Genomic DNA, 27549 nt, shown 5'->3' with positions numbered 1-27549 from the left:
ACCAATATTCACTTTCCTGTCACAAACAGGAGAGAAGGCGAGCAGTACAACTCACTTAAGCTTAACCCTCTTCTTGCTTCTCTTCCCCATCTTGCCACAACCACTACCACAAAGTGGTCAAATTTTCTCGATTGCCTCCACCAAACAGGACCCTTTTCTTTCACTTAAAAATCTCTTTTTCAACCTATACAAATTACTTCTTTCAAGTAGTATGAGATGTCATGAAGATATGGGGTGGCAAACAACATTTCAGACTTGGGTAAATAAAAAAAATTAAACTTTTTGTTTTCAACTAAGACTTTGAGAAACATTGGTAAATAGGTTCAATAAGTTCTGTGGTTTCTAATCTGTAAGAGCAATTAAGATAAGAAAGTAACCAGGAAAACAAGCATCCAGGAAAAATTATCTAATCCATTTCATCTAGATCTGTCTAGACCAGGGGTACCCAAACCCTGGCCCTGGGGCCCTTGCTGCTCTCGAGGACTCCCAGTCTGGCCCTCAGGGAGACCCCAGTCTCTGAGCCTCTGGCCCTCCGGAGACTTGCTGAAGCCCACCCTGGCCTGATGCAACTGTTCTCAGCGTGACAGCCAACTGTTTGACCTCTTGCATGAGCTGTGAGACGAGGGCTTCCTCCTCTGCTTGTTGTTTCATGTCTGTGATGCAGCAGCAGTGAAGGAAAGGCTGGCCTTGCTTTGTGCCTTGCTATATGCCTTGAGCTATTGCAAGACCTTCATTCATTCATATAAGTTCCATCTCTAATATATTCATTTATGTAAATTTATTCAAATTTGAAATGTAAATTAATTCTTTTCTTTCCCGGCCCCCGACACAGTGTCAGAGAGATGATGTGGCCCTCCTGCCAAAGAGTTTGGACAGCCCTGATCTAGACCAGAGGTGCCCAAACCCCAGCCCTGGGGCCGCTTGCGGCCCTTGAGAACTCCCAGTCTGGCCCTCAAGTAGCCCCCAGTCTCCAATGAGTCTCTGGCCCTCTGGAGATATGCTGGAGCCCTCACTGGCCTGATGCAACTGCTCTCAGCATGACAGCCAATTGTTCGACCTCTCACGTGAGCTGTGGGATAAGGGCTTCCTCCACTGCTTGCTGTTTCACATCTGTGATGCAGCAGTGGCAGCAAAGGAAGGGCTGACCTTGCTTTGTACAAGGCTTTTTATAGACCTTGAGTTATTGCAAGATCTTCATTCATTCATATAAGTTCCATCTCTAATATATTCATTTATGTAAATTTATTCAAATTTGAAATATAAATTAATTTTTCCCCACCCCCAACACAATGTCAAAGAGATGATGTGGCCCTCCTGCCAAAAAGTTTGGACACCCCTGATCTAGACTAACTAAAACACAACTTCAGCCAGTTCTAAAACAAAGTAGCCTTAAAATGCACAAAATTCTTTAACTTTTTGTTTTATAATAAGCCTTGAGATTGAAAACCCAACAGAAATGAGATGGTCTAGGCCAGGGGTCTCCAACCCTGGCCCGGGGGCCAGATGTGGCCCACAGCAAGCCTCTTTCCGGCTTGCAGTTAACCTCTTGTCCCCTGAAAGCCTCTGGCCCACTCAACTGAACATGAGCAGAACTGTGCTCTGATTGTGTCTGGAGGGTGTTTTGAGGACCAGAAATTAAATGAATGAGCCCATTCATTCATTTATTCTCTTATCTAAGTTCCATCTCTAATTTATTTATTTAAATTGTTTTTCTGGCCCTCCGCACCATGCCAGATATTTGTTGTGGCCCTCTGGCCAAAAAGTTTGGAGACCCCTGGTCTAGGCCAATCATACTGAACTCTAGCTTTGGACCTTTTGTATTATTAGTAGCAAGATCCTGATTTTGTCAGTTTGATGGAAAATTGAGCTGATGGGGCTTGTCTATCGTGCAAATGATACAAATTTTCAAGAAGATCAGGCCTATTAGTGTTGGCTCTCCATCTTATGATCTGTTTCCCAGGTAGGTCATGTATTAAAATGCTCTTCTCCCTTTTCAAGCCTAAAAAGAAGCACACACATTTTTCTAAAAGTATTGATTCTATTAGAAATCAGTTCTTTTAGAAATCATGTGGTATTGATTCTTCAGATAATATGAAGACTAAGTGGAGCTGCTTTGACTGAGGCAGCTGCTGGAAGAAATGAGTAAAAATAAATTTCTAATATTTAAATCATAGATTTATGTTTCTTAGGGGGCTTTTTACACAATTTTAGGGTTGTGTTTCCCTCTTCTTCTCTACTAAAAAGTGCACAAATCACTGTGCCTGACAGTGAAATCCTATAAAAATCTACAAAGAAGTAAGCCCCACTGAGTTAAGTGCCACTTAGTCGAAGGTAAGTGTGTCTAGGATTGCAGCATAACAGATAACTCCACCCAGGTCTTTGGGTAAATGTTTCTTAAGACATATTGAATTTTTTTCCCTTGAGAGGCAATCCTGTGCAATAAGTAGCTGCTTAAGGGCCCAATCCTATCCAACTTTCCAGTGCTGATGCAGCCATACCAACGGGGTGTGTGCTGCATCCTGTCATGGGGGGGGGGGGCAGTCACAGAGGCCTCCTCAAGGTAAGGGAATATTTGTTCCCTTATCTCAAGGCTGCATTGGGGCTGCACCAGTGCTGAAAAGTTGGATAGGATTGGTCATTAAGAGCCCAGTCCTATCCAACTTTCCATTGTCAATGCAGCTGAAATGCAGCCCTGTAGTAAGGAAACAAATGTCCCCTTACCTTGAGGAGGTCTCCGTGACTGCTCCCCATCATGCAGGAACACGCCCTGTTTGCACAGCTGCATCAGCCCTGAAAAATGGGATAGGATTGGACCCTCCTTGAGATGCACATGTGTCTCAGTTAGAGTGATGCCTCAGTTCCACCAAGTCTTTCAGAATGTCTGCTAAGCAACACTATATTCTTTAATTTAATGTCCAGGTTGATTGAATATTTTATGAATGGTGAGCATTTTGTAGAAGTTTTTTTTTTTTTTAATTATACATTAATTTATACCTCCTTCATTCAGAGAACCCCTGGTCAGTTCATTTCATGGACACAATTTGGCAAAATGTGATCATTTGAGTCCCATTTACTTCAGTGTAAAAAATGTTAAGCATTTGCCATTGTATTTTCAGGTTTTCACACAAGATATTGGGTTGTATCCCAAATTTAGTTATAAGACTCAGGCTGCAATCCTAACCACACTTTCCTAAGAGTAAGCCCCATTGAACAAAATATGACTTACTTCTGAGTAGATCTGGTTAGGATTGTGCCCTTATTTATGACTAAGCCCCATTGCTAATTTTCTTAGTTGTGAGTAACTAAACTTAGGATGCAGGATATAGATATGTAGACATGAATATGGCAGGTCTGCTTACCTTCATTAGTAGAACTGGATCATGTGCATATTGCCTATCTTTTGTTATTTTTGGACACTTCTAGCCCCTCAGAGGACTTTGGGATGCTCCAAAAGAGACTGCCTGGCATCTTCAGTGCAGGAGCCATTATCCTGGGATGCTCCTATGAGGTTATTTGTTTCAAATGCCATTCTCAAAAGGCCACATGTACAAGATGTGGGTTGCTCTGACTTTGGGTCTGGAAACTGCTGAAGACAGTAGCTCCTTGCCAACCCTCCTGCTGAGATTCTCATAGGAACATAAGAAGAGCCTTGCTGGATCAGGCCCATCTAGTCCAGCTTCCTGTATCTTACAGTGGCCCACCAAATGCCTCAGAGGGCATTCAAGAGAACATGATGTTGTCACTTCCTTGCATCTGATATCCAGAGATAGCTACCTCTAAAACCCAATGGTTGCTTATAGTCTTCATGGCTTTTATGCCCACCAATTGGACAGCTAAGGTCACTTGCCTAAGTAAAGGGGTAGAATGGTAAATTCTCCTGTCTCGTAACCCCATGACATCATCAGACCTAGATCATATAGGCTCCCACACATTACTGGGGAGGTGTCTTATGCCAAGTCTATGTTGGAACCATCTGCTGGTTTGTGGAAGGTACATGCAGATGGCTAGCATTCCTGGGACAATGTAGCTAGCAGTAGGGACTAAGCACACAAGCATAACCAGGTCTATTCAGAAGTAAGTCCTATTGTATTCAATGGGACTTACTCCCAGGAAAGTGAGGTTAGAATTGCAGCCTGAGTTTCTCACTAGACACATTAAGAGAAGTAATTTGCTTGCCATTTCCAATCCAAGCCAGTCTTCAAAACTTCCCCTATGAGTTGGGAGGTTTCTTTTTTCGCTCTCTTTATTAAGTAGCAACCTGGCTCCACCTGCTGGATGTAACTAGAAACTGTATTCCATGTTACGGTTTTCTGGTTTCTGGCAGATCAGGACATTTTTCCCCAGGTTTGCTTGCAGTAGTTTTCTACCACCCCAACCTTCTGTTTTTTGGTTAAGCCTCTTTTTCTTTTTGGTTTGTAACTGTTTATATCCATGTTACTTGCCTAAATAGTCTGGCCACCAGTGATTTTAGTAGCTTCTCGGCTGATTGTTCATGATCACAACTGCCATTTGGTTTTAAACAGAGCTGCTAGTTTCTGTGCTCTGCTGGGAGGGGAAGTCTTTCTCAGGTGCCCCCCCCCCCAACTTGAAGCAGAGAGCAGGAAAGTGAGCTGATCTCACTATGCACTTCTATGCTTGGTCAGCCTCCAGCTTCCCTAACAGAACCTGATACAGGTGAGGTGGACTAGCATGATTCTCACCAATACAACATGTCCTGTACTTTTTCACCAATTTGTATATTATATGTATATTTAGTATATTCTGGAATTTTTCATTGTGTTCTGTTGTTTCTAGAGATCGTCTGCCCACATGAAGAACCTTTGCTTTCAAATTTCAACTTTGCTTTGTTATTAGTCGATCATTAATGTCCTTTGTTGGTTTTTACTTTTAATATCTCTGCAATATAGTTGGTGACACTGACAAATTACTAATTTTTTTTTCAGCTTTACATGAAGTTTCTGAAAGCCCTCCACCACTTCCTACAGAGAAGCCAATTGGGAACACATCTAGCATTACACCTGGAAAACCCAATAACATTAAAACAACAAAAAAGGTGCATTTTTATTTGCCTGTGTTTATAATCTTTGAATAACTCTTTTGTACATAAGATGTAATTCTGAACAAAAATTGAACCTCCACTGTAAATTATTAGGTTACATTTCCTTGGAAATCTTTGTTATGCAAAATTAGTAATTCTGAAGCTGTGTGCTGAAGTTGTGTGCTTTGTGTTGTGTTCTGTGGAAACTCAGCTAGTGTGTTGCAAGAACCATTACGGGCTTCTCTGACTTCAAAGTACTCAACCACAGACCAGTCTGCCTGTGGCATCTTTACTGGGTGAATCTTTGCTAGATTCACGGGGAACTGACCTTGCCTCCTCCTAAGTAGTGTCCTTTGGGGATGAGTAGTAATGCTTGAAAACATGCTAGTGTTGTCATTTATAGCTTCTTGTTCTATACTTAAGTCAGTAATTTTCTTAGCTCTCCAAAGACTTTTTGTCTCTAACGTAATCTTGTACAAATTTCTATTCAATATTTTGAAGATGTGTCTTGTCCTCCGCTCTCTAGAGCAGGGGTGCTCAATAGGTGGATCACGATCTACCGGTAGATCGCGAGGCAAAATGAGTAGATCGCGGAGTGCCGACCCCCCCCCCTTCAGGTGCCTCTGGGAGGAAACGCCGGGAGTAAGGCCCATTGTACTCAATGGGGCTTACTCCCAGGTAAGTGTGGCTAGGATTGCAGCCTCACAGCCTAATCCTAGGCATGTCTACTCAGGAGTAAGTCCTGTTATACTCAGTGGGGCTCAAGGTACACCAACATACATTGTACACATAAATGTTATATGTTATGATGGCGCAAACATTGTAAAAAAAACTCTGGTAGATCTCCGGGCCTTGCTGGGTTTCAAAGTAGCTCTCGAGCCAAAAAAGTGTGAGCACCCCTGCTCTAGAGAGTCTGTCTCTTCTTATGTCACCAAGATAGGTATTATTTTTTAAGTAAAATAGAATTTCACAGTTGCCTTTTTTCCCCAGCTATTTTGTCCCAACCCCTAAAATATAGTAAATACTCCATGAATCCTTCCAGAGAAAAGGCGATATTTTATTCTTTATTTTCATCACCAAAGTAAGATAAAGCCTTTTAATATTAGTTAGTTATGCTTTTTCTCACCAGGAAAGAAGTCCCATTGAAAGATATATGAAAGAAATAATGAGAGTGCAGTTCAGAACTTCATTCTCTTCATCTGTAATTACTTAATTTGTAAAATTATAAATGCAGAAAATGTCAAGATTGGTTGAATAAAAGAGTTACAGAACAGCAGTGGACTTTCTAAAGATGGGCAGCCCTATCCTGAGCTACCCAGGGTGCGCAGCTGCAGCAGCGCTGAGAATGGCTGCCGCCGCATCGTGCATGCTTCAGCACTTTTGTCCCCTTCCCCCGGGTAGGAAAAGATCCTGAAACCAATTTAGCAAACACAGCTTCAATGCAGCCTTCATTCATTTCCTTATTGAAGCCTTATTGAAATAAGTAAAAACTGTGTAGTAATAATGCATGTTAGATTGCATTCCATATTGGTTTGTGGGCTTCAGAAATCAGAAGAGCTGAAATCATACCATTGAAAAAATTGAGTTCTAAAGAGTCAGGAAATTCTTATGAAATTCCTGAAAATTATAGTTACTTTTTCCCTCAATACAAATATTAAAAGGAAATTCAGATTTTCAGAAATTTCATAAGGGTTTCCTGACTCTTTGGTGGAACTCAATTTTCTACTGAATGTATCATGCGCAGATTCACACAACACAATGTTAGTTTCCATCTCTCTTGAAGAATAAAATTATAATGTGCATATATACACATCAATCTCATTTATGTGATACGAGAACAATTTTATCTGTATAAATGAACCCACTTGTTGGAGGAAAAAGCTCTCAACCCTGAAGAGAAGTAATACAAATTTTGAACATTTTAAAATGTTTTGTCCAGATAGTGATAAAGAATGTTATGCCCTTGTAGGAATCTGAGCATTTGAATTTGACACGATCAATCAGGAATGAACCTCCTTTGCCCCCAAGGTGAGTAGAACATCAAGGTAACCAATGAGGGAGCTGTTACAGAAGCTCTGTTCATAAGTGCTGGAATCGTGACGAGCCTCCAGAGTTACCATACCATACCATACCATAAGCCCACCAAGCCCATCTCCACCACAATCTAAAATCCTGCCCCCTTACAGCATTTGCTTTTACTCTACTCAGGGAGTGATCTTCATTATTATGGATGCTGGGCATTCATAAAGCAATCACTGTTTTAGATGGTCACTGTAGTGGGGTTTTAGAACAGGGCTCTCCAAATTATGGCCCACGGGCTGGATCTGTCACCCGTGTTAACCCCTCCCCGGAGTGAACAGAGCTTACTGTTCTGCCGGGGAGCCTCTCATCTTTGTGTCTGATCTCTCCCAAACCTCGTGCTGACCAGTCACTTCCGTGTTCTGTCACCCCAGTAGGCTTTGTGCCTGGATTTCGAGGCAGATGCAACTGGCCAGTATAAGATTTGGGGGAGATTGGGCATGAAGATGAGAGACTCCCTGGGGGAAAAGTAAGCTCTGGTTGTGCCAGGGAGGCTGTGCGCAGTTTGGAGACCACTGTTTTAGAATGTGGCATGCTCAGGGCTTTGTGGTGTATGCATAGATTTTCTGTAACTGTGCAAATTCTCCACGATTATAGCACTACTGAATAGGCTCAAGTTGTATCCGATAGTACTAGTTCTGTCACCACCATGTTTGGTGAGAATGGTTATGTGTAGATTTTATGATCATTGAGGTCATTAATAAAGATTATTTTTACATATAGCTTTGCATATAGCAGTAATTTATTGCTGCATTAAATTCAGTAGTGAAGCAATTAACTTCTGTATGTTTGCACTGCTACTTCAGTGGGGTGTAAACTGCTGCTGTTTCTTTCTGCTTTGCCCCCAGGCTGGGAAAAAAGTTGCTGATCATCTCATATGTGGGTATTTGATATTATTTTCCTGGGTTGTGTTGACATGGTTGAAATGGCTATAAATGCATAGGGAGCAGCTCCCTTCCCTGCTTTGCAGAAAGAGCTTTCCATGCAGAACTGCTACTGGGTTCCATTTTGAAGTGGCTACTATAGCGCTAATGAAGCAGTAACTGGGCCTTAGGAAGAGATTTTGATAACGTTCTGCTCTGTAGACCAGAGGCTCTTGAGTCAATCATTCTAAAGAAGTAAACAAAAGTAGAGAGCCAGGATGGTGTAGTGGTTCTGGAGTTGGACTTAGACCTGGAAGATCCAGGTTTAAACCCTCGTTTAGCCATGAAGCTTCACCTATCACACAGTGTGGTTGTGAGTACAAAAAGGAGGAAAGGAACCATGTACACACCTTGAGTTCCTTGAAGGAAGGGAAGTATAAAAAAATGAGAAATTAAATAAATACAAGTGTTCAATAAACTGGAAAGCATGCTGCTTTTCTTCTCACAGAACTATATTGTACTTGACAGCTTGAGCTGATCGTGGAACTGGATCAATCCAGTGTAGCATGGCAAGAAGACATGAGTCTCTTTCCATCCTGAAAGCTGATATTACTAGTGCAATGGTCACGGGAGGAGTAAGCTCCAGAACATTGTTTCAGCAAAATCTAGCTCATCTCAAGGGAGATGATTCATTGTTGCTGTTTATATTAATGTGCCTCTTTATTTTTTTGCCTACTGAGTTGTAAGACATGTTTAACTTGTTCGTTTTTTGTTTGCTAAAAGCCTAATAAATATGAATCCTGCCTCTTCCCATTCCATTTAAACATTATTTGTGCATTACTATTCAATTATTGCTAACTGAAGCGACAATATTAGGGGTATAAGGACCCACACAGCCTAGAGCCATAATTTTCAACCCTTTTCATCATGTGGCACATTGACAATGTGCTAAAATTCTCAAGGCACACCATCAGTTTTTCAATAATTGACAAGGCACACCATGCTGCTATCCCCCAATGGCCCTACTAATAAATGACCCTTCCCCAAACTCCCATGGCACACCTGTGGACCATTCACAGCACACCAATGTGCCGTGGCACACTGGCTGAAAATAGCTGGTTTAGAGAGTACTGAAAACGCAGGAGCATGACTTCAGGACTTGGCAGATTCTAAGCTGCAGAAAAGGTGTGGGTCAGTGTAATTGGATCTGGTCCAAGACATTTTGCTGCGTGAGGCAGAAAATCCAAGCAGCACTTCTGAGCTGATGAAAGAAAAAGCTGAAATAATTGACAATTTGAATGCCTTTTAATGGTACTCCAACCGTCTGTCACTTGAGTCATATTGCCTCACCCTAGCTAAAAGTAAGGGCAGGCAGCAAAGTCAAATATTCCAAAACTACTAGCAAAAGTAGTCTTCACTTGCAGTTTCAGGATATTTCCCCATCCCCTTGCAACCCTCTGTGCTGAATCCTAAACTGTTGTCAAGGTTCCTCCTCAGAAGTGGCTTTTCAGTGGGATCACAGCTTCAGTTGGGAAGAGGGAGTGGGCTATTTAACCCACAGTATATAGAAACTTACTGAGCAGAAAAACAAACAAACCCATAGTTTCAAAAATAATAAATTGCAGTGTAACAAATTTATATTATGTAGGTACAGTGACCAGAAAAAGGTCTGAAGAGAGTTTCACTTGTAGGTATTCTTGAACTGAACAGAATATAAGCACATACAAAATCCTACTGTGCTGTGTTGCTTCTTTGACTGTTTTCCACAAAGACATGTTGACGAAATTGTTCAAGTTCTTGAGTGGCGCAGCAGAGAGAAATGTATGAAAGAAACACATATTGGTTCTTCTGTGTACTCTATACCGCACTAGATGGGAGCACAGCTCACCACTTATAATCTTCTAATATTGTGTCCAGCTGGCTCAGCAAGCTTTCGCTCAAGGCAGCTTAGCCACAGTATATCCAATGCCCTTGGCAGCTTCAGACAAAATTCTTTAATGATGGGCTGCTTAAGTGACGTCTCGCTGCAGCAGCAGGTTGTCTGGAATCAAAACTGGTCAGTAGGAATTCTCTGTTCAAGGGTTGCTGCTGAGACAGCTGCATTGATTATCAAGTCTCGGATGGGCATGAAGCATTGGGGTTTTCTTCGGAGTTAAAAATAACCCTACACTGTTTTTCGACACATTTGAACTAATAACACTTTCTGTGGCGTTGTTGAATTTCTTATTGTTTACTTAATTTCTAGACCTGTTGATGGAAAAATCATGCCAGCTCGACCTCCTCCACCTAAGGGTGCTCCAGGACGACCTCCACCACCAAAGTCCACCAAGTACTCATCACAAATGAATAGTGTTTCTCACTCATCATCTGACATGATGCTCCATAAAAAGAATGTCACGTTTGGGTTAGGAGTCAAGAGAACAAAGAGTCAGGATATTAAAAGCCAAGATCCAACGTTACCGCCTCGACCCAAGCCAGGTCATCCACTCTACAATAAATACATGGTGAGAAGATGGATGGTCTAATTTTAGTGAGACTGGAAAGATGTGGCTTATCACATTTCTGAGTAAAAAGGAACTGTAGAGATAACTTTTAAATCTAATGAAGTTCCGCAAGCCAACTAGAAGGGTAACTTCCTGATGTATTGTGAAGTTGTTTCTAAACATAACTTCTAGCACAACTTTTCTCAAAGTGTAATCCACTGTTGGGTCTCAGGCCAGCCACAACCAGAAAGCTGCAATGTAAAATGGTGCACAGCCCACTTCATTGGCCACGTTGTGCTGCTTCCTGGTCCAAAAACTAGGTTGTGACTCACAGTCTGAGAACTGCGATGCACTGCTGACAATTAAGTCGGTCACACACTGGCACGACCCAGAAGCAGCTTCCAGACTGTGTGCTATTTTACCCTGCAGCTTCTTGGCCTTGGTGGGACCCAGATCCATTGCAGGTGGTGCAGTGGGTTGCTAAGGTAAGGAGTTTGAGAACCCCTGTTCTAGCAGAAATGATAGCATAAACTTGAAAGCCCTTCTCATAAGTTCTCCTTATGTGGCATGGAGCTTCTGTAGTCATAATGGTATGATAATAGCTGTGTTGACAATAGCCTTTATTGATCCTGCTAGGTTGACTGCAGGAATACAGATTTATTTATGTATACCCTGCACTTTCCATCCTACCTTTGGGACCTCCAAGGCAGCTAGCAATGAAATGAAACAGTACAAGAAAAGCATATTAGAATGAAACAGACAAAAACATCAGGGCCAAGAAATGCTTTCAGCGGAACAAGGCAAGAATAGAATTCAGATCTCAAGGCTAAATGCACAGAGAAATAGAAGTTTTCTGAAGGTTCCAGAATGCCAACAGTGATAGAGCTATTCAGATTTCCACAAGCAGGGCATTCCAAAGCTTGGTGCTTTCACAGATCCTGGGTACCTACCAACTGATTTTCTGCTGCATATAGGAAATTTCCAAAGATCTGAGCCAGTTGCTCATGTATGGCATTAAAGGTAATAGTTGCCATGTTAAACAGCATAATTTACAGGAAGTCTTAAATCCCAAGATCTAATTACATGAATGAAGCACTCAAGTTAAGTAGACCTAGAAGTTGATTGCATACCAGTGTCCCAGTTCATCTGAAAACAAATAGTTGTTTGTGCTTCTGAAAATGTGCTTTTAAATGGTTCATGCAGTAATCTGAATTCAAGAATGAAAATGAGCATATAATACTGAGTGTCTTCAGTTTGTCTTTATAATAATATGTGGTGGAACATTGAGGGCCCATACCTATCCAGCTTTCCAGCACCAGTGCAGCTGCAATGCAGCCGCAAGGTAAGGGAACAAATGTTCCCTTGAGGATGCCTCTGGGATTATCCTTCCACCATAGGTTGCAGCGCATGCCCCATTGGCGCAGCTGCACCGGCCCTGGAGAACTGGATAGGATTGGGCCCTGAGTTGTGTATAGAAAGCTTTCTTATACTGACATGTGAATTGTTTGTTTTAAGCTTCCTGTGGCCCATGGAATTGCCAAGGAAGATGTTTCTTCCCAAAGCACTGGACCACCCTCCTGCAAGGTGAAGCAGTTCTGTTTCTTGTGGCTGTGGGTGTTTGTGTAAATGTACAAGTAAAACATTAAATCATCAGCTTTGCAGTGACTTTAAAGTATAAAGGGTGGAGAGATGTGCTTAGGCTGCAGGACTATGTTGTCAACAGTTGCATTGAATGCCAGAAAGGAATAGAAACTGACAGAATTCAGTTATCCCAAATGCACAAAATAATTGCATTGGAAGAGAGTCTGAAGAACAGAGAGAGGGTATGAATTTTAATATTTCAAGAATTGCATATAAAAAAGAGCTAGAAAAGTGGCGCAATATAAGAAGTTCATATGGCAACTGCAGCTTCCTATTCATTCTGTATTACCCAACATGCAACTCTTAAGCCTGTGCAGCAACGTATTGTGACATGGGGCTGGAAGACGAGGTGGTCAGTCTAAAGTATCATTTTGCTAGTATATATGGAACTGGTAAACATTTCGTAATTTTAGATTACATGTATGCTTTCTCTCTTTGAAATAAACTAGAAGGCCTTTACCTCTTTTAACAAAAAACAATCGATATAGTACGTTGAAACAGCCAGCATCTTGTATGCAAACTGCACTAGGCACCTCAGTAGCCCAGTTCAGAAACATTAACACTTAAACCATGGCTTAAGATTATTTTAATGAACCTAATGAAGCCACAGCTCCCACTTCACCACCTGTTCTGCATGAGAAGAGAGTGGAAGTTTCACTTTAAAACAAATCATAGTTCCACATTACATACACACTGTGGAACTAGTGTGAAAACAAACCAGGATATCAAACCAGTGTATTAAACAATGGTTTGATAACCTGATTTTTACTCTAGTTAACAAACCAAAGTTTCCTAAGTTTGTGTACAATGTGAAACTGCAGTTTGTTTTAGTTAAAGCAAGTGCTTTCACTTCTTGTGTGATAATGGAAGAGATGGAGGCATGTAAACTCACAGATCCCTCAAGCTTATTCATGTTATCATTGAGAAATTTTCTAGCACTACAACATTACAATTCTACAATGGTGTTGTAGATGTAGCATCTCAATAAATTAGTTTAAAAACTTACCTAATGTGTAAAAAACTTAGACAGGCATACATCTCATTTGCAGTTAACAAAGCAGCTGTAGTTGTTTTGGAAACTGTCCATGGCAGTTTCCAAAGAGGTGATTTTCTTTTTGCTGATGCACGTACTGTGCTGGTTTAAGACCATTGATTTTCAATGGGCTCAGGCAGTATTAAATCTGGATTAACTGAGAAAAGAATCAGACCCTGCATTTCATGTCTAATAGGCAGGTTTCTTGAAATTGACATTTAGGAGTGTAAATCAGTGTAGGATAATCAGTGAAGGATACAACACTCCAAACAGAGAGCTAGGTCTCCCAACAAATATTAGAAGATCAAAAATATAATAATTTACCAAATCTATTGTGTTTTTCAGGATTCAGAAAATACCCAGAAGGTTTCTGACACAGGTGCTCCTTATGCAATAGTGCTCCATGACTTTTTAGCAGGTGAGTTAGGATCAGCAATAAAATCTGAAATGGAAATAGATTTAAATTGAAGTTCTGGTTTCTTCTTTTCTTTGGAAGAATGAATTGGATACTTGAAGGCTTTAGTTAATTCTTGAACTCCAGCTGACATGTTGGAAGCTGAATTCCTCAGCAGTCTGTGGAGGCTCCGATCTGTGCCTTTTCTCTGTAATAGACCTAATGTGCCAGCCATTGGAAGAGCAAAAGCATATGAACAGAACCACTCTGTATAGCGCATCCTGGTGTGCTGTATCTGGGATTTAACCATCCACAGATACAGAGGGTCTACATGGCTGCCTCTGGAAGCTCCCCACAATTTCTTACCTGGAGCCTCTGGAGTCTTCTGGGTCATGCTGGGTCAGTGACCTACTCTATTGGCCTCCAAAGGCCTCAGAATGGCCTGCAGAAGCCTCTGGAATCTACTTCCACTTTTCAGAGTCAACTTGCAATTTGAATGAAAGTAGTTTCCAGAGGTTTCTACAGGCCATTCTGAGGCCCATAGAGGCGTGCAGAGGCCAACAGAGTGGGTTGCCGACCCAGGAGAGGCCTCTAGAGGCTCCATTGTGGAGCTTTGGGTATGGACCCAAGCGTGCACAAAATTCCTTTTCCGTGGCAGGGTCTGGAACCAAACCTTCAAGGATAGGGAGGGCCCATTGTATATACACTCGTGTGTCTCCTAACAACAGGGATAAAGACTGGCACCCCCATTGTCAAGCAAGGCTTGACATTAAACAAAGCCACCAAAGCCTCCCCTCGCCTCTCGAGGCTTTTCTGAGCCCTGCATGCACTGCCTCTGCAAGACTCAGAATGGCCAAAATGGCCAAGAAAACGTGAATTCCAGTTTCCCAAGGAAATGAGAAGTCATATCTTTTCGGCTGTTTCAGCCATTCTGAGCCTTTGCAGGGCTCAGAAAAGCTCCCAGAGGCACAGGGAGCATAGCTCCCCTCGGCTTTAGAGGCTTGGGGGTAAGGGGGACAGGGACCAGTGGCGACTGTCGCATATGCCGTCACTAAGCGACATTCACCTGAAATCAATATAATCGGAACATAAGAACAGCCCCCCTGGATCATCTAGTTCAGCTTCTATCTCACAGTGGGCCACCAAATGCTTCAGGGAGCACACAAGACAACAAGAGCCCTGCATCCTGGTGCCATCCTTTGCATCTGGCATTCTGAGGTAACCCACTTCTAAAATCAGGATTTTGCACATACACACCATGGCTTGTCACCCGTGATGGTGTTTTCCTCCAGAAATTTGTCCATTCCCCTTTTAAAGGTATCTAGGACAGATGCCATGACAATATCCTGTTGCAAGGAGTTCCACAGACTAACTACGTGCTGCGTAAGAAATATTTTCTTTTGTCTGCCCTGACTCTCCCAACACTAAATTTTAGCGGATGTCCCCACCTCCACCAGTAGAGGGGGCCTCCACGAGTAAATGTTGTCCTCCGTAGGGAGAGCTATAACCTGCCTCATTAGTTAAAGCTTGCTGGTTGCTTTTCTCCCTACATCTGATTAACCTCCTATTTAGCTTCTTTTTTCTTTTCTTTTTTATATGTAGCAATAGCTGCAATTCTTTTATTTGTTCCAGTAAAGCTCTTAAATAAAGTCGGTTTTGCTGTGTATGGGATCAGCCTGGCAGTTCTAAGCTTCTACTTGCTTAGCAGTAGCACTATGTTTGTGACAGGTTCCCCTCACAGTTTTGGGGACTACCATAATCTGTTTACAGGCTAGGATAAGCATGGCTTAAACCAGCCATTTTCAACCACTGTGCCGTGACACATTGGTGTGCTGCAAGTGGTCCACAGGTGTGCTACAGGAATTTGGGGGAAGGTAATTTATTAGTCATGCCAATGGGGAATATGAGCATCCCACTGTCAACACGGTGTGCCTTGTCAATTGTCAAATATCTGATAGTGTGTATTTTGGCTTCTTTGGAAGCTTCAGCTGGTATTTGCGTTCATTATTTGTTGCAACTCCACAAAATTCACAGCACTGCGTTCATCTCCACTATATATATTTTTCTATAGAACATTCAGATGATTTGGACCTCAGATCTGGAGAGACGGTTTATCTACTGGAGAAAATAGATGATGAGTGGTACAGAGGAAAATGCAAGAATTGCACAGGGATCTTTCCTGCCAGCTTTGTGAAAGTGATTGTAAGTAGGCCACTTCCAGTGAAATATAGTGCATTCCATCTGTGTACACATCTTGGTTCTAATTTAATGTCTCCCCTGTGCATTTTATTGAACATGTCATGTAGATAAATCTTGCCTTCGTGCACAAAACAGATATCAACTTGTTTGTGAGGTACAGCTAGTCTGCTTCATCTTGCAACTCTGCCTGGCTGTTTATGGGCATCATTCTCATGATAATTTCAAGTTAAGTGAGAATACATTCTTTACTTAATTCAAGTGTGCTCATAAATCAGCTCCGAGCATATTGTGCTGCTTCTTGCCACAGCAGTTTACCTTCTGGGTTTCTCCTTGGTGTATTAAGTAAGATCATCTTCTACTGATGCACTTAAGGAAGATAACACCTCAAGGGTGTCACTGAGTGTGTCAGGGCATTTCTTTGGAGGTGAATACATGACAGATGATAGGTTGCACCAGACGTGGCGCTGCAGTGTCACATGTCAGTGAGAAATACCATGGATCTTGTTGCCTATTGCCTGTAAGGCAATGCTTCAACAATTCTCTTTACAAAATTGTAATGGAAGAAACCAAAAGGCTGGTAAGGAAGACTGCAGATGAGAGGAGCAAGAGATGGCTGCATGCAGAAAACTTCAGTTTATGTTGTAAGCTAATTGGGTACCTCAGGAATAGAGCTTGACTACAGTTGTGCTGCACACCTGTGGGATTTGGTAGCCTTAGTAACAGTAGGAGAGGGACAGAAGAATGCTTTCCTAGTCCCTATATAGAAGTATACTAAGCTGTACCATGTTCCGTCTGTTCAACAAGTTGGTCTGCTGGTCCAGCTATGTAGGCACATAACCTTTTTGCCCTTGTGATTGTCTGAAACAGGTTGGGGGATTGGGCTGCAGCTCAATGATGCTGCACCCACTTGGCATACAGAAGGTCCCAGATTCAATTCTGGCATCTTTGTTGGGCTGGGAAGGGACCCCTACCTTGTAACTCTGGAGAGCTGCTGCCAGTCAGTGCACACATTACCAAGCTAGATGGACCAAAGTTTAGACTCGGTAGAAAGCAGCTGTGTATATTATAACACTGTAGACTAGCATGGACAACCAAGTGCCTACTTCATCCAGTATGCATACATTGTTTTAATAGGTTTAATGCAGGAAAAAAATTACTATATATTTTTAGAATAATTGATTTTCAAATGGTAAATTTGAGACCATCACAGGAGGAAAAAAATTACAAAATGCCTCATTAGATCAGATCCTTATAAATATCCAAAGCGCATGTTCTGTTTTAGCATAAACAGCAAGGACCCTCAGCAAAATGCTCTAAAATTGCTACATTTGTCAGAACAAACCCGAACTCATTCCATCTGAGGACACTGGCATTTATTGGCCATGTGGGCTTATGTAGAACTCCAGAGTTATGAATGGTGTTTCTTCTGTTCATATGTGTCCAGGAATATTTTCATTGTGACATATTAGTTAATTTAAAACAGGAATTACAACATTTATTTCTGATAATCACTTAAAAAACAAAAAATATGCCTATAACAGATAAAACATTTACTCCTTTGGGAATGAGACCTCCAGATTATAGAGACATAAGGCAACAATAACAGATACGGCACTGTACTAGATATTGGAGCTTTGAACCATGAACACATAGTTCACGGGGTGTGCCTGGGGGTGCGCGTGCTGGGAAGGCCAGACCCAATCCACAGATAAGTGAATCCGTGGAATGGGAGCCCCCCCCCCCGTACTACCAAAACCATAATAACAGAGCTGATGGGTGATTTATTTTTACACCGTTTCTTAAAATTCTGCTGTTGTATGAAAAACATTGTAGGATTTGCACCATATGTTTATTTGTTTTGGTTGCAGATGGTGAGATCTAGGAGATCAAAGCCCTTGGATGGATATGTCTGAATAATAACTCTATTGTAACATGCCTTGGGAGATAATAGACAGTAATATCAATTAGGAGCAGGAGCCAAAGGCAACAGCATGTAATTACACTCAGTTCTGATTTTGCCAGTGATGCATATAGCCAAGAGGACTGTTGATACTGAAATATGCCAGTAGTTAAGGGAAAAAAGTATAGAACATGGTGTTTTTCCAGAATACTGAACCAAGGAAACACACCCCTTCCTTTTTGATCAGTGACTGAAATCTTTCAGCACTTGAGTGGTGCCACATGAAGGCTACAACTGGAACTACAATTGAGGGCACAATACTAACCAGGTCTACTCAGAAGTAAGTCCTATTTTGTTCAATGGGCCTTACTCTCAGGAATGTGTGGTTAGGAATGCAGCCTTAGTTAAGCAAGACTATAAAAATATTTGGCTTTTCAAGTAAAACAGCTGCAACTAATTAATGATTTTCTTTTCTCCTTACTAGGTTGATATTCCAGGAGAAGGCAACACGAAAAAAGTGCACCTGTCATCACCAAACATAATGTAAGTTTTCATTCAGATGTTCACCTTAAAGCTGTATTTAAAGTAAATACAGGTTGAGCCTCATTATTTGCGTGGGTTCCATTCCAAGCACTCAAGTTTGCAAAAAATGCAGTATAGCAAGTCAATTTAAAAAACAAAGTTTCTTTACTCAGGTGATTTAAAAACAGCCTTGCTGAGCTTTAAAATGTAAGATAAGAGTCATTAAGAAGACAATCCATCAATCAGTCCTCCTCCAAGCGCTTACAAAGAAGCTTCACTCACTCACTCCCTTCGCCAATGCAAAGTGATCACCTTTCTTTCATGCTCAGGGAGAAGGGAGGGGTCGACTGGAGAGAGAAGGCTTGCTGGATTGTCAGCCAGCTGCCCTCTCTCTCATTAAGAAGGCTATTGTTAAAGGACTGTTCAGTTTTTTAAACAGATTTTAAAGGGCTGCATTTCCCCCTTCTCCAGGGATCAGCCCATTGCTTCTCATTTGCAGTGGCCATTCGTGTTGAGTCAAATCTGTATATAAAAAAATCTGTGTATAACAAGGCTGGACCTGTATATTTAACAGGATTCAAAGGAGCAGAGTTCTGCATACACACTGTGTCTTTTCCACTTCGGCTTCTTGCCTGCCCTGAAAAGCTGCTTTGGAAAGCTGTAGGATGTGGCATGATTAGCTGCACTGGGAGTGGGGGGAAGGGATTTGCAGAAATTGGGGTGTCCTTGCACAGGGAGAAGTGCCTTCAGGTCAGACAAGCATCTCTATGAATCCAGCCCATAACCTGGAATTATGAAGCCTAAGACTTCCAGCTCTAACAGATAAATTTTTAGAATGGGGAGGAACAGAATGGTGTTGCAATGCACAGCATGATATTACAAAAGAGATGTGGAAGGGTTGTTACTCCAGCATCTCAAGCAGATATACCCACTAATACTTAGAGGCTGATATCTTAGCAAGTTGAATTTAGTGGGAATTGTTCTGCATGAGCTTGTGCTTGTGATTTCTATAAGGTACTTTAAAAAATTGGAGGGAGTCTATTTTCTCTCATTCATCCAAGACCAATTATGATGTAAGGAACATGATTTTTTTGGCATGTGGAATATAAATGTTAGTTTGTCATGCAATGATTAAAGCAACTGACAGATGGTACCATCTCGCAAATGAATGTTCCAAGTTCTGCGTTAATTTGTTCTAGATGTGGAGCTCACGCTTGCTACATATTGGCTATAAATGTATGAATGTACAAATTGGCAACCAATTTTGATCCAGATTCTTATTAAAGAATGAGTAATGGAAGGACAGTAACAGTTTAAAACTTTATATATTGTGAGGCAGCTGGTAAATCAAAGCACTAGTGTATATATTCAGTCTTACAGCTCTGTCATGTCAAATGCTTCCATGTAGCACTTTTTGCATGGCAATTAAAGGACTTAATAAATTGGGTCAGTCATAGAATCTCCTACTGTAATATTTTCTTTTTAAAATAGATCTCTCTCTTCCCCCCCAAGATATAATTAATTACTTAGATTGCAGAGAATTAAATTAATATGTATAGTAATCATTCAATAAGATGATGGGGAAATGTGTCTTCTCTGCTAACCCTATTTATTATGAAAATTTCTACTATGGGAGGAAAAAATTGTTCTATCGAAAAGCTAGGCATTTCATAATGGTTTTATATTTCAGACAGACAGAATAAAAGTGATTCAATTCATGTCCGTTTATTCCCTAGACATGGCTTTTGGTTAGCCATGAAAATAATACTAAGAAATCACCTAGTTGTAACAGCAGCTTAGTTGCAACTTCCTGCATTTCTAGTCTTTTTTGCAAATCACTGTTTTGTTTGGTTCAGCTGGCCCTGGGCAGTTGGGTACTTTGTTCTGTACTGAATTGCACATCCAGAATAGTGATTTTGCCAAGCCTATTTCCAAGTTCATAAATATGAACCTTGTGGTCTTGTAATGCTTGCTTCAAATACGAGTGAATGTTATGACCATTATAATTTCTTCATACCTCAGGTTTTAATGAGCCAGTGAAAAATTTGGGTCCTTGCTGCCCAGTCCAAAGAATTGCTCCCACTCATCAGAATGCATCCCTCTAAACCAGGGGTGTCAAACTCATTTCATACCGAGGTCCGAATAGCATTCATGATTCCTGCTGAGGGCTGGAAGTGATGTCATTAGGCAGGAAGTGATATCATTAAACAGGTCAAAACCAAAAATAAGCACTTTTTCTCACTTAGGAACTCATTAGCTGCAAAAGACAGAAGAGAAAATACATAAATCTTGGTCATATTTCAAGATATTGGAGAGTCCAATTTTCAAGTGGGCTGCCCTTTCAGCAGTAACACCTCAGTATACCATTAATTAAGTTTAATTAAGCAGTATGCCATTAATTAGTTTTTTAAAACAAAACTGCTATTCTTTTTGATTTTTTCCCCATTGCTATTTTTATTATTTTAGAGGGCCTAGATGTGTAGCGCGGTTTGAATACATCGGTGACCAGAAAGATGAATTAAGCTTTTCAGAAGGTGAAATTATTACTTTGAAGGAATATGTCAATGAGGAGTGGGCCAAAGGAGAGCTGAGAAGCAACTCTGGAATTTTTCCTTTGAACTTTGTAGAAATCATTGAGGATCTACCAGAGCCAGGTAAGAAAAAAACAGATCAATTTTGAGCATGGCTGAGCTCCTATACACATATTACCTGGGAATAAATTCCATTGAACAGTGGTATTTGCTCGTGAGTAGACATGCCTAGGAGAGTGCTGTTAATCACTGATATTTCTTCTACATATGTCATTTAGCAAACTTGCCAGCAAGAACTTAAAGTTGAATGTTTGCACTTGGAGGAGAGCGAAAGCTGTGTTTGACTTGTTTGGATAACCAGTAACCCCTGTTCCCCATGCACGCCAAGTAATACGGCTTTTACTCTGTGTGTGAATGCGTGTTTATTACTATTATTGAGAATATTTATACATTGCTTTTCAACAAAAATTTGTTTACAAAGCAGTTTGTATAGCAAAATAAATGGTTACATTTGCATGAGCATATAGAGATAAAGAAATACACATGTGGCTTCATGTCCTCATCTTTCTTGCTTCTGATACATAATTGTGAATATAGTCCAAACTAGTGCTGCAGTATCATCCTTTGTAGACTCTCTCCATGGAAGGTTTGACACAGCTGAAATAACACTGGTTAAATCTATAATGCCCTATCACCCTCATTTCTTTCTACCTTTTAAGAAGGCAACGATGGATAGGGGTTCACCATGTAACAGAAGTTAATGGTGAATTCAAGAAAGAGAATTAAATGAAAATACTTTTCACTCTGTATTATTGGCATCTGTGGAATTCAGAGGGATTGAGAATATTTAAATTGTTTATTTTTTTCCCTGTTATACAGAACTTGGTGCACCAGTGAGGAATAAGAGAGATAAATCTGCATCTCTGACACAGGTAACCTATTTCACAATTGATAGTGTTGCAGTTAGCATGAAACATTCTGCTGCTGTTTAGATGCATTTTGTGACCTGCTGGAGTATGCACACATACACATACATATATTTTGGTTACATTAAGTTATATGCAAAGAAAGTTAGGATTCTGGGCAGCCCACTCCTAAACTGCACTGGCGCGGCCAGGCTACATGGCCTGCACTGCATCCAGTGCAGCTCAGGAGGTGGCTGGAGATCTCCTCTGGGTAAGGGAATATATTTCCCCTTATCCCAGCTAAAGCTAACATAAGAACAGCCCCACTGGATCAGGCCATAGGCCCATCTAGTCCAGCTTCCTGTATCTCACAGCGGCCCACCAAATGCCCCAGGGAGCACACCAGATAACAAGAGACCTCATCCTGGTGCCCTCCCTTGCATCTGGCATTCTGACATAACCCATTTCTAAAATCAGGAGGTTGCGCATACACACCATGGCTTGTACCCCATAATGGATTTTTCCTCCAGAAACTTGTCCAATCCCCTTTTAAAGGCGTCTAGGCTAGACGCCAGCACCACATCCTGCGGCAAGGAGTTCCACAGACCAACCACATGCTGAGTAAAGAAGTATTTTCTTTTGTCTGTCCTAACCCGCCCAACACTCAATTTTAGTGGATGTCCCCTGGTTCTGGTATTATGTGAGAGTGTAAAGAGCATCTCCCTATCCACTCTGTCCATCCCCTGCATAATTTTGTATGTCTCAATCATGTCCCCCCTCAGGCGTCTCTTTTCTAGGCTGAAGAGGCCCAAACGCCGTAGCCTTTCCTCATAAGGAAGGTGCCCCAGCCCCGTAATCATCTTAGTCGCTCTCTTTTGCACCTTTTCCATTTCCACTATGTCTTTTTTGAGATGCGGCGACCAGAACTGGACACAATACTCCAGGTGTGGCCTTACCATAGATTTGTACAACGGCATTATAATACTAGCCATTTTGTTCTCAATACCCTTCCTAATGATCACAAGCATAGAATTGGCCTTCTTCACTGCCGCCACACATTGGGTCGACACTTTCATCGACCTGTCCACCACCACCCCAAGATCTCTCTCCTGATCTGTCACAGACAGCTCAGAACCCATCAGCCTATATGTAAAGTTTTGATTTTTTGCCCCAATGTGCATGACTTTACACTTACTGACATTGAAGCGCATCTGCCATTTTGCTGCCCATTCTGCCAGTCTGGAGAGATCCTTCTGGAGCTCCTCACAATCACTTCTGGTCTTCACCACTCGGAAAAGTTTGGTGTCGTCTGCAAACTTAGCCACTTCACTGCTCAACCCTGTCTCCAGGTCATTTATGAAGAGGTTGAAAAGCACCGGTCCCAGGACAGATCCTTGGGGCACACCGCTTTTCATCTCTCTCCATTGTGAAAATTGCCCATTGACACCCACTCTCTGCTTCCTGGCCTCCAACCAGTTCTCAATCCATGAGAGGACCTGTCCTCTAATTCCCTGACTGTGGAGTTTTTTCAGTAGCCTTTGGTGAGGGACCATGTCAAACACCTTCTGAAAGTTCAGATATATAATGTCCACGGGTTCTCCCAAATCCACATGCCTGTTGACCTTTTCAAAGAATTCTATAAGGTTCGTGAGGCAAGACTTACCCTTACAGAAGCCATGCTGACTCTCCCTCAGCAAGGCCTGTTCATCTATGTGTTTTGAGATCCTGTCTTTGATGAGGCATTCCACCATCTTACCCGGTATGGATGTTATAGTTTCCCGGGTCCCCCCTCTTTCCCTTTTTTAAAATAGGCATGACATTTGCTATCTTCCAATCTTCTGGCACCGTGGCCATTTTGAGGGACAAGTTGCATACCTTAGTCAAGAGATCTGCAACTTCATTCTTCAATTCCTTAATAACTCTTGGGTGGATGCCATCAGGGCCCGGTGACTTATTGATCTTTATCAATGAGGTCTGAAACATCTTCTCTTTTAACCTCTATCTGACTTAACTCCTCGGTTAGGAGGGGCCGTTCGGGCAGCGGTATCTGCCCGAGGTCTTCTGCCGTGAAGACAGATGCAAAGAACTCATTTAATTTCTCTGCCATCTCTAAGTCTCCTTTTATCTCCCCTTTCCCTCCCTCACCATCCAGAGGGCCAATCGCTTCTCTGGCGGGTTTCCTGCTTCTAACATATTTGAATAAGCTTTTATTATTCCCCTTAATGTTGCTGGCCATGCGTTCCTCATAGTCTTGCTTGGCCTTCCGTATCACCTTCTTACATTTCTTTTGCCACAGTTTATGTTCCTTTTTATTCTCCTCATTAGGGAAAGACTTCCATTTATGGAAGGAAGCTTCCTTGCCCTTCACAGCCTCTCTAACTTGGCTGGTTAGCCATGCGGGCACCCTCCTGGATTTAGTGGAACCCTTCTTTCTTTGCGGTATACACCTCTGCTGGGCCTCTATTACTGTTGTTTTAAGCAGCCTCCATGCACTCTGGAGAGATTGGACTCTTTTTACCCTCCCTTTCAACCTCCTTCTAACCAGCCTCCTCATTTGGGGGAAGTCTGCCCGTCGGAAGTCAAGGGTTTTTGTGAGATTTGCCTGGTATTCTTCCCCCAACGTGCATGTCAAAACGGATCACAGCATGATCACTGTTCCCCAATGGCTCAGTACCGTTTACATCTCTAACCAGGTCCTGCATACCGCACAATATTAAATCCAGAGTCACCTGTCCTCTGGTGGGCTCCGTGACTAGCTGCTCTAACCATCAGATCCACACCAGCTATATCACTGGTGCAAAACCAGGAAGCCTTATGTAGGCCTGTCCAGCTCAGGGAAGGGGTTCTGTATTAAATCAGAAGTAAAATCCATCACATGCAATAGGTCTTACTTCCTATAGGAATCAGGCCCATTCCAAACCTCCCTGGCACCTGCAATCAACCAAGTTTTGCCACAGCACCACCCCTGCTTCTACCATTTGAAAAGAACAACAGGGCAAATTGGGCAGAAGAGTGGTGGTGGCAGCTACCTTCATGTCTGATATTCCACTCCTCACCTTAGCCTGCCACCCTTTTCAAATGATGGAAATTTGTTGGCCAGTTGGAGTCAGGGGCAGCAGCAGAGGTGCCTGTGGGGCAGCAGCATTGGGGGCTGAAGCACCACTACAAAGGTAATAGGACTGGGACATGAGGGGATTTCACCTGGGATACATTCTGGCATCCCCCCTTTCCCAAGTGACTCCTGGAGGGCCACCCTGTTTCCAACTGCAGGTTTTGTGTGATTCTATCTACCCATAAAAATATTCAGAGAAGATTCTGTTGTGCATATCAACACCTGTGAAATTCAATTTACTGATGAGCACATGGGACAGGGCCTCCTCTGTTGTAGCTTCCAGGAGGTTTGTGCTACCGCATCTTTCTGACTGTTTGACTATGCTTTGGGGATTAGATGAAACAGAAATCTCACTGAACTGGGGCTTTGATGCCCTCTCTCTCAGTCTTGTTTACCTGTGTTTTCATTGTACTTTTATTGATATTATCTTGTTAGTCACTTCTGAGACCTTGTGGCAAAAACAGCATAATAGACTATAAATAAAACTTAGCTTCTCAAATGCAGCCATAAGATGAAAGTGGGAGCAATAAGTGTGCAAGGAGCAAGAGCATCAGAAGACAACTACAGAAGTAAGCAGGAAAACCACTAATGGGAGTACTTGCCATATAAACTGGACCTGAGAAATAAAATCTGGGTTATGCAGCATTCACAGCTTGCACTCAATGGCTTCCAAAACTACAGGCCCTCCTGACTGCATAAGTAAAAGAAATAAGATTTGCACTCAGAGTGTACCTTATTGTATTGTTTCTGTGCAAGGAGCACACAAAGAAATAGCCCACTGCAAGGTATTTAAAGTGAGCCAAGGGATGCACTACGTTTTCTTTGTGCCTCCTAGGCCACAGTTAATATTAACTCACTTTAATGCTTTGCTCACATTTAAACTCAAGCCACTAATTTTAAGCCTATTAAATGATGTGCGCAGAATTAATGGGAGTTACTTTGCTTTCTCACAATCAATGTAAAAGACCCCCACCCACCAACCCACCCCATTTCAACCAAATGTCATTTCTCTGTTCATTTTCACAGGTGGAGGGGAATACTGGAGAGTGGTGTGATGCACTCCATGATTTTACAGCAGAAACACCAGAAGATTTATCATTTGAAAAGGGAGACCATATCTTGATACTTGAGCACTTAGACTCCAAATGGTACAGAGGGAGACTAAATGGGAAGGAGGGAATATTTCCAGCAGTTTTTGTTCATGTTTGTTCAGGTATAGTATTGAAAGGAAGCTGGTAGTTTTTTTGGTCCAATGCTGTTGTAAATACACACATAATTTTTTGTAACTGTAATCATGCTTGTTGCTGTAATTGCCTATTCAGATGTTTGACAAAGAGCATGACAGGCCCTCAGAATGCACAAGGAGGGGTTCCCATTTGATAATGTCCTAGACCATGAGTAATTTACATGGTAAAGTGTAAGAGTAAATGGGAAATATTGTAGTCATTGCAGGAACTCAGAGGTCCATACAGGTATTTGTGCGCTCACTATTGGCAGTGTAAACAGGTTCATTGAGCAGGAATTTCAGTGTGCCCATTGTGCACACCCATTTTAGGGTGTTCTTTCATCTGTGCCCTCAACAATAGTAAAGCGACCAGCGTATAAATTAGTGGACTTGCAAGGTAAACCTTTAGAGACAGGAAGAAAGCTGCATAACTCTTTTATGTACCATGTCAAAATTAGACTTTTGTTCCTCAGATGAGGCTGTTTTCACCAGATAGGCAGTGTTAATTTCACTGAGTTGACTTACCAACAAGTATAGTCAGACTATACAGTATATGTTTGAACTGTATATGAAATTTACAGTATGTGTTTGCACTGATGTTATTGGAACCATAGTGATCAGTTTTACCCAAGATGTTGCATTTATGATTGACACCCACCCTGCCCTGCCATTTTTTCCCCCAGTTGCAGATACATTGTACATCATTCCAATCATGCATCTTGAGAAAGTGCTCATTAATGCAATTATGTTGACCTATACTGCTGTTCTTATATAAACTCTCAAGCCAGTTCACAGTGAAGAAAGAGTAGCTAGCAGTCATCCCTAGACTTCTGGGCTAGGAGATGGTGGAGGCTTTTAGTGCTAACTGAAGAAATTCAGGAAGGAAAAATGAAGAGTCAGTGAGCCAATGTTGCATCCACGCTCTGAAATGTAACCATTTGCAGTGACAAAGCACCAGCAATTCAGTCTGCTACAGCAAATTGTCTAGAAATTGTTGTAAATTTAATAATTACTCTGTGGAATGACCAGTGTACACCATACATTTGCAGTGAAAGCTGGTGTATTTTTAGATTGCAGTTAATATGCTAACAGGAATGGTTGGAATTTGTTTCCACAACCAATTACGTCTGGTCCTCGTCCTCCCCAGCTGCTGTGTTTAGGACACATGCCAGTATCCTAGGAAGATGAATGAGGGACAGGAGGAAGTCCATGGCAACCTAGCTCTACTTAAAGCAGCCTCTAAAAATATAAAAGGAGAACTTGCAACAGCTGATGAAAACAGTGGTATCTCCCCCCCCCCCCCGCCCCAGCTTAAGAGAATTTTAACATCTTAAAGATGTCAAAAATTGAGTGGTGGTATATTTTTCTAAAGGCCATGTACCTTTCTCGGTATCGAATGAATTGCACTCTTCCAAAACTCAAATACAACCGCTATTATGAGAAGGGTAAGGACTGAATTGCACAAAAATTGTATTTTACAGGAGGAATAAAATCATCCAAAACTTCATGTGGGAAGAAAGTAAAAGCCAAGGCCCTGTATGACTTTCATGCTGAGAATGCAGATGAACTTTCTTTCAAAGTGAGTATTTTTTTAACCATTTTGGTTCACTTGCCCCACTGCCAT

General features: G+C 41.8%; 1 protein-coding gene across 5 annotated transcripts in view; it reads left to right on the top strand.

The window, feature by feature from the left end:
• The window catches only part of SH3D19 (SH3 domain containing 19), a 96701-nt gene that overhangs the window by 65929 nt on the left and 3223 nt on the right, over positions 1-27549 (top strand). For all 5 annotated transcript variants that reach the window (XM_066632236.1, XM_066632239.1, XM_066632237.1 and 2 more), the window contains 11 exons: positions 4944-5053; positions 7008-7066; positions 10226-10484; positions 11979-12047; positions 13483-13555; positions 15603-15733; positions 18115-18173; positions 20619-20806; positions 21563-21615; positions 25727-25913; positions 27407-27504. In XM_066632236.1, the coding sequence (XP_066488333.1) occupies positions 4944-5053; positions 7008-7066; positions 10226-10484; positions 11979-12047; positions 13483-13555; positions 15603-15733; positions 18115-18173; positions 20619-20806; positions 21563-21615; positions 25727-25913; positions 27407-27504 (1286 nt within the window). The remainder of the gene's footprint in view (positions 1-4943; positions 5054-7007; positions 7067-10225; positions 10485-11978; positions 12048-13482; positions 13556-15602; positions 15734-18114; positions 18174-20618; positions 20807-21562; positions 21616-25726; positions 25914-27406; positions 27505-27549) is intronic.

Source organism: Tiliqua scincoides, chromosome 6 (assembly GCF_035046505.1).
Source record: "Tiliqua scincoides isolate rTilSci1 chromosome 6, rTilSci1.hap2, whole genome shotgun sequence".
In the NCBI taxonomy this organism is placed as follows: Eukaryota; Metazoa; Chordata; class Lepidosauria; order Squamata; family Scincidae; genus Tiliqua; species Tiliqua scincoides.
Note: the sequence above shows the minus strand (reverse complement) of the source record. Positions and strands in the feature narration are given on the sequence as shown.